Source organism: Oncorhynchus nerka, linkage group LG13 (assembly GCF_034236695.1).
Source record: "Oncorhynchus nerka isolate Pitt River linkage group LG13, Oner_Uvic_2.0, whole genome shotgun sequence".
In the NCBI taxonomy this organism is placed as follows: domain Eukaryota; kingdom Metazoa; phylum Chordata; class Actinopteri; order Salmoniformes; family Salmonidae; genus Oncorhynchus; species Oncorhynchus nerka.
Window position 1 is genome coordinate 74,145,573 of NC_088408.1, and position 11,926 is coordinate 74,157,498.

The 11,926-nt window shown below is 42.9% G+C and overlaps 1 protein-coding gene across 2 annotated transcripts; it reads right to left on the minus strand.

Annotated features, from left to right (window-relative positions):
- Positions 1-6,520: 6,520 nt before the first annotated feature.
- Positions 6,521-11,926, minus strand: tctn2 (tectonic family member 2). 2 transcript variants are annotated; one of them, XM_029678222.2, is made up of 17 exons: positions 11,767-11,926; positions 11,526-11,654; positions 11,353-11,423; positions 10,850-11,048; positions 10,644-10,744; positions 10,328-10,527; positions 10,062-10,182; positions 9,756-9,912; positions 9,466-9,660; positions 9,251-9,325; positions 9,037-9,132; positions 8,730-8,844; positions 8,263-8,366; positions 7,976-8,123; positions 7,663-7,800; positions 7,446-7,534; positions 6,521-7,350 (listed from the first exon to the last, which is right to left on the minus strand). In XM_029678222.2, the coding sequence occupies exons 1-17, from the start codon at positions 11,852-11,854 to the stop codon at positions 7,229-7,231; spliced, it is 2,148 nt and encodes a 715-aa protein (XP_029534082.1). In that variant the 5' UTR covers positions 11,855-11,926; the 3' UTR covers positions 6,521-7,228. The 2 variants fall into 2 exon arrangements, with proteins under 2 accessions (XP_029534082.1, XP_029534083.1); XM_029678223.2 differs by having other exon boundaries at positions 11,526-11,639; positions 11,767-11,925.

Sequence of the window (11,926 nt, forward strand, 5' to 3'; positions counted from 1 at the left end):
CTGAACAAAGGGGGGGGGGGGGGGGTAAAAATTAAAAGTAACAGTCAGTATCTGGTGTGGCCAACAGCTGCATTAAGTACTGCAGTGTATCTCCTCCTCATGGACTGCACCAGATTTGCCAGTTCTTGCTGAGAGATGTTACCCCACTCTTCCACCAAGGCACCTGCAAGTTCCCGGACATTTCTGGGGTGAATGGCCCTAGCCCTCACCCTCCAATCCAACAGGTCCCAGACGTGCTCAATGGGATTGAGATCCGGGATCTTTGCTGGCCATGGCAGAACACTGACATTCCTGTCTCCAGGAAATCACACTCAGAATGAGCAGTATGGCTGGTGGCATTGTCATGCCAGGATGAGCCTGCAGGAAGGGTACCACATGAGGGAGGAGGATGGCTTCCCTGTAAAGCACAGTGTTGAGATTGCCTGTAATGACAACAAGCTCAGTCCGATGATGCTGTGACACACTGCCCCAGACCATGACGGACCCTCCACCTCCAAATCGATCCCGCTCCAGAGTGCAGGCCTTGCTGTAATGTTCATTCCTTCGACGATAAACGCGAATCCGACCCATCACCCCTGGTGAGACAAAACCGTGACTCGTCAGTGAAGAGCACTTTTTGCCACTCCTGTCTGGTCCAGCGACAGTGGGTTTGTGCCCATAGGTGACATTGTTGCCTGTGATGTCTGGTGAGGACCTGCCTTACAACAGGCCTACAAGCCCTCAGTCCAGCCTCTCTCAGCCTATTGAGGACAGTCTGAGCACTGATGGAGGGATTGTGCATTCCTGGTGTAACTCGGGCAGTTGTTGTTGCCATCATGTACCTGTCCCGCAGGTGTGATGTTCGGATGTACCGATCCTGTGCAGGTGTTGTTACACGTGGTCTACCACTGCAAGGACGATCAGCTGTCCGTCCTGTCTCCCTGTAGCGCTGTCTTAGGTGTCTCACAGTACGGACATTGCAATTTATTGTCCTCGGCCACATCTGCAGTCCTCATGCCTTCTTGCAGCATGCCTAAGGCACGTTCACGCAGATGAGCAGGGACCCTGGGCATCTTTCTTTTGGTGTTTTTCAGAGTCCGTAGAAAGGCCTCTTTTAGTGTCCTAAGTTTTCATAACTGTGACCTTAATTGCCTACCGTCTGTAAGCTGTTAGTGTCTTAACGACCGTTCCACAGGTGCAAGTTCATTAATTGTTTATGGTTCATTGAACAAGCATGGGAAACAATGTTTAAACCCTTTACAATGAAGATCTGTGAAGTTATTTGGATTTTTACGAAAAAGTGACATTTCTTTTTTAGTTTAGTTTAGTACTTTAAAATGGAGATCATCACCTGCAAAACACCAGTCTCAACGTCAACAGTGAAGAGGCGAGTCCGGGATGCTGGTTTTCTAGGCAGAGTTGCAAAGAAAAAGCCATATCTCAGACTGGCCAATAAAAATAAAAGATTAAGATGGGCAAAAGAACACGGACACTGGACAGCGGAACAGAGGAACTGCCTACAAGGCCAGCATCATGGAGTCACCGCTTCATTGTTGACGTTGAGACTGGTGTTTTGCGGGTACTATTTAATGCAGCTGCCAGTTGAGGACCTGTGAGGCATCTGTTTCTCAAACTAGACTCTCTAATGTACTTGTCCTCTTGCTCAGTTGTGCACTGGGGCCTCCCACTCCTCTTTCTATTCTGGTTAGAGCCAGTTTGCGCTGTTCTGTGAAGGGAGTATTACACAGCGTTGTACGAGATCTTCAATTTCTTGGCAGTTTCTCGCATGGAATAGCCTTCATTTCTTAGAACAAGAATAGACTGATGAGTTTCAGAAGAAAGGTAATTGATTCTGGCTATTTTAAGCCTGTAATCAAACCCACAAATGCCGATGCTCCAGATACTCAACTAGTCTAAAGAAGGCCTGTTTTATTGCTTCTTTAATCAGCACAACAGTTTTCAGCTGTGCTTACATAATTGCAAAAGGGTTTTCTAATGGTCAATTAGCCTTATTAAATTATTAACTTGGATTAGCTAACACAGTGTGCCAATCGAACACAGGAGTAATGGTTGCTGATAATGGGCCTCTGTACGTTTCCTGCAACAATAGTCATTTACAACATTAACAATGTCTACACTGTATTTCTGATCAACTTTGATGTTATTTTAATGGACAAAAAAAAGGACATTTCTAAGTGACCCCAAACTTTTGAATGGAAGTGTATGTGTATATAAAATACAGTACCAGTCAAAAGTTTGGACACACCTACTCATTCAAGGGTTTTTCTTTATTTTTTACTATTTTCTTCATCGTAGAATAATAGTGATGACATCACAACTATGTAATAACACATGGAATCATGTAGTAAACAAAAAAGTGTTAAACAAATAAAAAAACATTTTATATATGAGATTCTTCAAAGTAGCCACCCTTTGCCTTGATGACAGCTTTGCACACTTGGCATTCTCTCAACCAGCTTCATGAGGAATGCTTTTCCAACAGTCTTGAAGGAGTTCCCACATATGCTGAGCACTTGTTGGCTGCTTTTCCTTCACTCTGCGGTCTAACTCATCCCAAACCATCTCAATTGGTTTGAGGTCGGGTGATTATGGAGGCCAGGTCATCTGATGCAGCTCTCCATCCCTCTCCTTCTTGGTCAAATAGCCCTTACACAGCCTGGAGATGTGTTTTGGGTCATTGTTCTGTTGAAAAAAAATAGCCGCATTAAGCGCAAACTTGTGGTAACCATGCTGTTTAAGTGTGCCTTGAATTCTAAATAAATCACTGACCGTCTCACCAGCAAAGCACCCCCACAACATCACACCTCCTCCATGCTTCACAGTGGGAACCACACATACAGAGAACATCCGTTCACCTACTCTGCGTCTCAGAAAGACACGGCGGTTGGAGCCAAAAATCTTACATTTGGACTCATCAGACCAAAGGACAGATTTCCACCGGTCTAATGTCCATTGCTTGTGTTTCTTGGCCCAAGCAAGTCTCTTCTTATTGGTGTACTTTAGTAGTGGTTTCTTTGCAGCAATTTGACCATGAAGGCCTAATTCACGCAGTCTTCTCTGAACAGTTAATGTTGGGAGGTGTCTGTTACTTGAACTCTGTGAAGAATTTATTTGGGCTGCAATCTGAGGTGCAGTTAACTCCAATGAACTTATCCTCTGCAGCAGGTAACTCTGCATCTTCCTTTCCTGTGTCAGTCCTCATGAGAGCCAGTTTCATCATAGAGCTTGATGGTTTTTGCAACTGCATTTGAAGAAACATTAAAGTTTCTGGATTGACTGACCATGTCTTAAAGTAATGATGGACTGTAATTATTCTTTGCTGATTTGAGCTGTTCTTGCCATAATATGGACTTGCCAAATAGAGCTATCTTCTGTATACCACCCCTACCTAGTCACAACACAACTTATTGGCTCAAACGCATTAGGAAGGATAGAAATTCCACAAATGAACATGTTCTCTTGGCATTCTCTCAACCAGCTTCACGAGGTAGTCACTTGGAATGCATTTCAATTAACAGGTGTGCCTTCCAAGTGACTACCTCGTGAAGCTGGTTGAGAGAATGCCAAGAGTGTACAAAGCTGTCATCAAGGCAAAAGGTGGCTACTTTGAAGAATCTGAAGTATAGTATATGATTCCATGTGATATTTCACAGTTTGATGTTTTTATACTATTTTCAACATTGGAGAAAAATGTAAAATAAATTAAAACCCTTGAATGAGTAGGTGTGTCCAAACTTTTGACTGGAGATTATTTTATTTTCAAATAACTAAAAGGGAGAGGTTGTGATCTGAAGAAAGGGAAAAAGGCCATTCTTGAACATGCGGTGAGAAATTCTTACTAATCTGCTAGAGAACCAGTTCAGATTTAAGTATAACTTTTGTATGACTAAGCCTTTTAGTGAGCGATTTAATGCTTTAATATTTAATAATTTCTGCCCTCCGAATTCATATTCATTTTTAAATAGGCCCATTTAATTTTGTGTTGCTTGCCGTTCCAAATACAATTGAATATTTTTTGCTTGTAAAATAAGATGCTAGGTGTGAGCAAGGCCATAAGTATATAGGTAAACTTGGATAGGACTAATATGTTAAATCAGGGTGATTTTTCAACAAATAGACAGATATTTTCCTTTCCATGGTTGCAAGAGCTTATCTATTTTAGTTAACTTTCTATTAAAATGTATTGTAGTGAGATAATTTCTTTCGGGATATGAATATTGAGTATGTTCACTTCACCATCATACCATTTTATTTGAAAAACTACACAGGAATGTAAAAGTTGTATTTTTTTTAATGATCTAGTTGTAACGGTTTTAGTAGGAAGGATCGGACCAATATGCAGCATGGTACGTGTCCATGTTAATATTTATTTAAACTGAACACAAAACAAAATAACAAGAGAATGACCGAAAACTAAACAGTTCTGTCTGGTGCAGAGACAGAAAACAATCACCCACACTCAAAATGGGAAAACAGGCTACCTAAGTATGGCTCTCAATCAGAGACAACGATAGACAGCTGCCTCTGATTGAGAACCATACCAGGCCAAACACATAGAAATACAAAAACATAGAACAACACATAGAATGCCCAAAAAGGAACTAAAGTCAGGACGTGACACTAGTACGTAACATAGTACACTTATCAGAATTTTGTTGTAATCCAGAAAGGTTTGAAAAAGTTGTCTAGATCATCTATGAGGATGTGGAGGGACATTTACCTCAATGCTGTCATATCCGTGGCTTAATGCTAGTGTGGCTTTCAGTTAGTTACTTTTGGCAACCTACCCTGTGAGAGGGAATATCATCATATATTTAATCAAATCTGACTAACCCAGTGCACTGCTTGCTATGAATTCTATTGGAGGGTGTTTGCATGTTTATGTAAAAACACACACCTCTGACTCTCACACAAAACCTATACACATTCCCATACAGTGCAATCGGGAAAGTATTCTGACCCCTTCACCTTTTCCACATTTTGTTACATTACAGCCTTATTCTAAAATGTATTAAATAAAAATGTCCTCAATCTACACACAATATCCCACGATGACAAAGTGAAAACAGGTTCTTAGAAATGTTTGCAAATGTTTTAAAAAGTATTCAGACCCTTTGCTATGTGAATCAAAATTGAGCTCAGGTGCATCCTGTTTCCATTGATCAACCTTGAGATGTTTCTACAACTTGGAGTCCACCTGTCGTAAATTAAATTGATTGGACATGATTTGTAAAAAGCACACACCTGTCTATATAAAGGTCCTATAGTTGACAGTGCATGTCAGAGCAAAACAACAAGCCATGAGGTCGAAGGAATTGTCCGTAGAGCACCGAGGCAGGATTGTGTCAAGGCACCGATCTGGGGAAGGGTACCAAAACATTTCTGCAGCATTGAAGGTCCCCAAGAACACAGTGGCCTCCGTCATTCTTAAATGGAAGACATTTGGAACCACCAAGGCTTTTCCTAGAGCTGGCCACCCGGCCAAACCAAGCAATCGGGGGAGAAGGTCCTTGGTCAGGGAGATGGCCAAGAACCCGATGGTCACTCTGACGGAGCTCCAGAGTTCCTCTGTGGAGATGGGAGAACCTTCCAGAAGAACAACCATCTCTCCTTTATTCCACCAATCAGGCCTTTATGGTAGAGTGGCGAGACTGAAGCCACTCTCAGTAAAAGGCACATGACCACCCACTTGGAGTTTGCCAAAAAGGCACCTAAAGGACTCTGACCATGAAAACCAAGATTGAACACTTTGGCCTGAATGCCAATCGTCACATCTGGAGGAAACCAGGCACCGCTCATCACCTGGCCAATACCATCCCTACGGTGAAGCATGATGGTGGCAGCATCATGCTGTGGCGATGTTTTTCAGTGGCAGGGACTGGGAGACTAGTCAGGATCGAGGGAAAGGTGAATGGAGCAAAGTACAGAGAGATCCTTGATGAAAACCTGCTGCAGAGCACTCAGGACCTCAGACTGGGGCTAAGGTTCATCTTCCAACAGGACAATGACCCTAAGCACACAGCCAAGACAACGCAGGAGTGGCTTCGGGACAAGTCTCTGAATGTCCTTGAGTGGCCCAGCCAGAGTCTGGACTTGAACCCGATTGAACATCTCTGGAGACCTGAAAATAGCTGTGTAAAGACGCACCTCATCAACCTGTCAGAGCTTGAGAGGATCTGCAGAGAAGAATGGAAGAAACTCCCCCATTTCAGATGTGCCAAGCATGTAGCGTCATACCCAGGAAGACTAGAGGCTGTAATTGCTGCCAAAGGTGCTTCAACAAAGTACTGAGTAAAAAGAGTCTGAATAATTATGAAAATGTGATATTTCAAAAACCTGTTTTTGCTTTGTCATTGAGGTATTGTGTGTAGATTGATGGGGAGAAAAAAAAAACAATTGAATCAATTTTAGAATAAGGCTGTAACGTAACAAAATGTGGAAAAAGTGAAGAGGTCTGAATACTTCCAAATGCACTGTACCATTTAAACCAAACCATGTCCAATGGAGAGAAATTCTCATGTCACAATCCAAGCAAACATTTTTTAATTGAAAGCCAACAGACAAGTGTGTGGGGACTCAAATTTTAATTATAAACACTTCTGCAGTCATCATATGCTGCTGCTACTCTGTTCTTTATTTTACTCTTTATCATCTATCCTGATGCCTAGTCACTTTACCCTGCCTTCATTTGCATATCTACCTGAAATACTGTACCTCATACCCCTGCACATTGATCTGGTACTGGTATTCCCTGTCTGTATATTGCTCCATTCTTGTGTATTTTACTCCTCGAGTTACCATTTTTTACTATATATTTTTTTTTTACTCTGCATCTTTGGGAAGGGCTAGTAAGCAAGCATTTCACAGTAAAGTCTACACCCATTGAATTCGACACATGTGACAAATAAGGCCAGATTCACATTTCAAGCCTAAATCAAAAATGAAAATTTCCAAAAGGTAACAAAAATATCAAAATACAGTCAACTTGATAATTTACATTCTTACCAACCATGAAAGAAACCTGCTAAACATGTTCGAATTTACCACCTGAAAATTACTTACTTACTGGCTGTTTACTAGCTCAATAACAATATGTTCATCCATTATCGTTCAGCAGGAGCAAGAAAATGTAAGCCATTAGACAGTCATGGTCAAGGTGGGTAGCCCACGTCAAGAACTAGGGCATGTCAGTATGTCTACTATTGCTCTCTTTCTCAGATTCATTGGTTTAGAGAGAAGCACTTCTCCATGCCTGTCGGATCTGTTTCCATGGAGTCCCGAGAATGGAGGCAGCGATGAAGAAAAACACCAAGATGAGGCCCTTGGCCAGAGACAGGGAGTACGACTCACCTGGAGATAGAGGGGTGGAGGGAAAGAGTTAATCCTATTGTCATCATCCATTTAGCATATTTAATTAGTCACATTTTGGGACAGCAGAGTCTCACCTGTATAATACCTGGTGAGTGGGAAGGCAAGCTGGGGCCAGCACACATCGTTCCTGTCGCAGTCATACTCAGTAAAGTTAATCTGAAACCTGAAGGACACCAGGGCAGAACCACATCAGAGTTTTATTCATTGCACTTACCAACTGTTCAACATAGTCAGGAAACCTTATACTGAGGCTATATTTAAATTCTCAGGCCTTTAGCCTTTCAGACTCACCTGGTTTTGGGTGGTCCTGTGTTGATGGAGATATCAGTGAAGGTGATGGAGGAGGTGACAGGGAAAGTCTGAATCCTAGTCGTCTCCAGACAGGGGTCACCCCCTCCACACTCAAACTTCCAAGTGGACACATGGTCACTGTGGAGAGGCAACACTCACATCAGACACAGTGGAGTAAACAAGGTATTCAATCACACATCCAATCAATGCATTGTAATGGGCCCGTCCTGAGTATGAACAGAAGGTCAGCACAGACAGAAAGGAAAGATGTTTGTGATGGCAATGGACAGTGTTGTAGGCTGTTACCACATACCTGACTTCCACTGCTTGTATCTCCCACTGAGGCAACCCCCCCACCACCTCTGTCACAATGCTCCTAACGTGGATGTGCCGGTGGGAGGGAATCCCAGAACATATTCCAATACCACCACCCACAGGCTGGTTGGAGTTCAGTTCTACAACTGTTGGTTATTCAGTGTGTTGAATACAGAAGTGGAATTGAAGCAAGCAACAAAACCAAAATAATGAATTAATAGGGTGAATATTTTGGCTAATATTTAGATGAATTTAACAGTTAAAGTTTGAAAGGTTTCTACTCACAGCTAATGTTCAACCAGTCAGTCAGGTTCAGAACATCTGGGTCTCCATTCCTCGCTATGTGTGTTGCTGTGCTCAGTGCCCTCTGAAGAGAGGCCACATTCTGACTAGCAGAGGGGGGAAAAAAAGGAGGTCAAACATTTTACAGGAGACATGGATCCTTTCCATTTGCAGGCATGCAGCTGTAATTTGATCAACTCCAGAAATGCTATTTATCTGTGTGTGTGTGTGCGTGTGTTTCAAGTTTCTAAGTTGTATTGTCACATGCACAGGATACAGTATGTGTAAAACAGTACGGGACACACTCTTTTTACACGACTTCGATACAAAGATTTTCGTAGCAGGTTAGGAGAGCATTTTCACTAACCCTAACCCTTTTCTTAACCTTAACCTCAGTCTCCTAACCTGCTACGAAAAAGTCAGTGTCGAAGTGGCGTGAAAATAGTTTTTTTGTGTATCCAGTGACTCACCTAAGCAGGCTACATTGGGTCAGGTTCTGTAGGCTCACAGGTAACAGACATCCTGCAGTTGAGTTCTCCCCAAATAGTACTATTCTCCCCTCAGAGGCACACAGTCCACTGCTTACTGAAAACAGAAATAGAAAAACATGAATACACATACACTAACAGCTGTAACTGCTGGTTTTCACAATAGTCTAATCGAAGTGCCTAAGCTAAAATATGTAATATATTTTTGATGTGTAGAGTTAAATAATTGAGGCCTTTCAAAGCCGTTGATTTTTCAGTGCACTATCCATGGTACAAAGACGACCGTTACCTGGCTTCCAAAGATTGACTGGGGTCCTCTGTATGACTGTTTCATTCTCCAAGGTGTCCACAATCCCACCAATCACAGGCCTGCCCACCTGGTAACCTGAGAGATTACACAAGGCTTTGTCTGTAAATCAGTGAAACTAGTCTCATCTTTTTATGTTGCACATTAAGATCCCCATTATGAAACGCTTAGAAAAAGTGTATTAGGTTGCACAAACCTGGGTTCCCCGAGTTGGGCTGAGCCAAAGCATCTCCATTCAGAAACACAACTGAATAGCTGGCTGTCAAACCCACTGTGAGAAACACATAAAAGCAGGACAATTATCTGTTAATCATTAACAAACACAACATCAGCGTTGATAAGGATAATTAATGATACTACAAATACCCAGTAATGCCTAGCATGTAAAAACTAAACAAAAGAGGCCCTTACCACTAGCAGAAAGGACATTCCCAAGTATGCGGGTTAGTGTGATATTTGTGAGACCATTCCCTTTCCAGAAGAATTTGTAATTTAAGGCCAAGGTCACATTTTCACACAGCAGTCTGCCATCTTCAGCCACAGGACTCGCGACAAAGGGCCTCAGATCAACAGCCATTTTATCTGTGACATCCACTGTGACCACACCTGAAATGTTTCCCCAATGACCACACAATGCAAATCAAATCAATCAGAAAAAGTTGAAAAAGTAAGTAATTGTTCTGATCATAGAGAGAGAGTACCCCCTTGGCCATCCCTGACTTGCACCCTCAGCTCAGTTGGTGTCGTCTGTAAGGGGGGTCCAGTTGGGCAGGAAAGGAGACGGGTCACACACTGCGCTTGGAAGTTTTTCAAAAATGCCACAGGGGCATTATCTACACACTGGCCAACCAGGGAGTTCTGAGGAATTTAGACATAAACTAGACATATCAGATGGCATAGAAGACAAAACACTTTGCTTTGAGCCACAGAGACTTCTGACTGTACATTTACAAACACACAGTTTAAACACAGAGAGAGAGAGAGAGATTCAGACACACAAGTCTAACCTGAGGAATGGTGAAATACTGATCACTTATGGTAAAAATGGGATCCCCCTGCTGGTAGATATGTGTGGGCAGTGGAGCTGACAGCACTGGCCTTTGGAAAGATGGCCTGGGCTTTGGTGTGCTGGAGCACGTATAGAAGAAGGCACAACACATATTAGGTCGATGCAGTAAAGGAGATATAGCAAAACACAAAAACTCTATCAATTAAGATTGAAGTCTATGTTTATCAAGACAAAACTGTCTTAAGAAAATAGACGGCGCCTCACATTGTGTCCCCTTCATAAAAGAGTCCAAGGAAGGGATTGTTTTCAGGCAGGGAGATGACACAGAGAAATGGAAACCAATCAGGGGCATTTTCAGCAGACTGTGCAGTGCACAGGTAATCAGGAACTGGAGAAACTTCCCCTCCAAAGGGCCCCGAAAGACACTGGCCCTGAAACAGCTTCAGGGCTTCAGGGGAACAGTCCTGGGGGAGACACATGACAGAAACACCATTACCTGATGGACAGACAAACGTAATCAAAATGTCTACTCTAGCCACAGAGCAAGCAGATTAGTATGTGTAAAGATGGATGTAAATACCTTGTCACAGCAGCATCGCACATCACAGGCTCCCACAGTGAGGTCGCAGGAACAGGAGCCCAGGGGCCGGTACACTTGGTTGGGAATTACTGTTTTGTTGTCTGACAAAAATAAAAAAAGCACTATTAAAAAAGGGGGACAACCAGACAAACAAAATATCTCTTGGATTGATTAAAGATACCTACTTTAAAAAGAGCCAGACTTACCAGACACAGGTTCAGTGGGAAACACCTGGGCATAGATCCTAGCCTGGATTAGCAGTGAAGCCTGAGATGTGTTCCCCAGACAGGCAGACACACGTAGAGTCTCCAGCACACACAGTGGCTCAGGACAGCAGTCTGTGTCATTATTATTACCACACAGGAGCAGGCTGCGGTTCAGACTCAGCTGCACTCGCACTGTAGTCTGACACACAGGGAAAGAGAGAGATTGCAAGGGAGACAGCAATTAAGTGGCGAGAGTAATTTCCATGAAGAAAGTTCTGAATGGTGTCAATCATTTGGTGTCTTTGTGTGCAGACAAGACTATTTGGTTGCAAACAAAATATTCTATGTCAACTTAAACCATGAAAAAGCAGCCCACTTGTGTGGTATGTGGTGCTGCTAAAAGGCCAGGTAGAGGTAGCAGTCATTTTTGGTAGCAGTGGTCAGGGGGGACTCTGTCGTGCTAAAAAACAGCTCCTGATGAGAGCAGTATGTCACACACTTACCTTGCCCACCAACTCCTGTGTGAGAACCCACTGTGTCAGATTTTCTGAGCCTGATGGGGGTGGAAGGCGATCTGTCAAAATGAATCCACAAAATGCATGTCATTGCTGACAAAACCCATGCCATGGACAATGACAAGTGTTCACTGACAACACCATGCAAGTAGCTTATTTACCTGGGGGATTGGAGAGCGATAGAGAGCTCAGGGTCAGGGATATGCCAGATGTGTTTCCAAGCAAGAAAGCAGACAATCTAGATCCAGATGTGACGAGATACGACGGCTGAAAAACTAGAAAAGGGATTGCTGCTTGATGTTAGCCAGGTAACGTTAGCTAGCTAAAGTTAGCTAGCCTTAGGGCCACACATCATGTTAGTTGATTGATTGATGGAAAAAGTATGAGAGTTGAATGACTTACCGACATTGCTCTTTGCATCCGTAATCAAAACAATCAGAAGAATGTATGCACATCGACATAGAACACGTGCAGAAAGTATATTAGCCATCGCTGAAAATATCGGTTCACCAGGGAGTCGCCATTTTTACGAAGTGTTGTAGAGATGTCTAGCTATGGCAAC

Coding starts and splice junctions, on each gene's coding strand:
- tctn2 (XM_029678222.2), bottom strand. CDS start 11,854: ATGGCTAATATACTTTCTGCACGTGTTCTATGTCGATGTGCATACATT. Junction 8,124..8,262: donor TGACTGGTTGAACATTAGCT/GTGAGTAGAAAC, acceptor AATAACCAACAG/TTGTAGAACTGAACTCCAAC. Junction 7,535..7,662: donor ACAGGACCACCCAAAACCAG/GTGAGTCTGAAA, acceptor GGTGTCCTTCAG/GTTTCAGATTAACTTTACTG.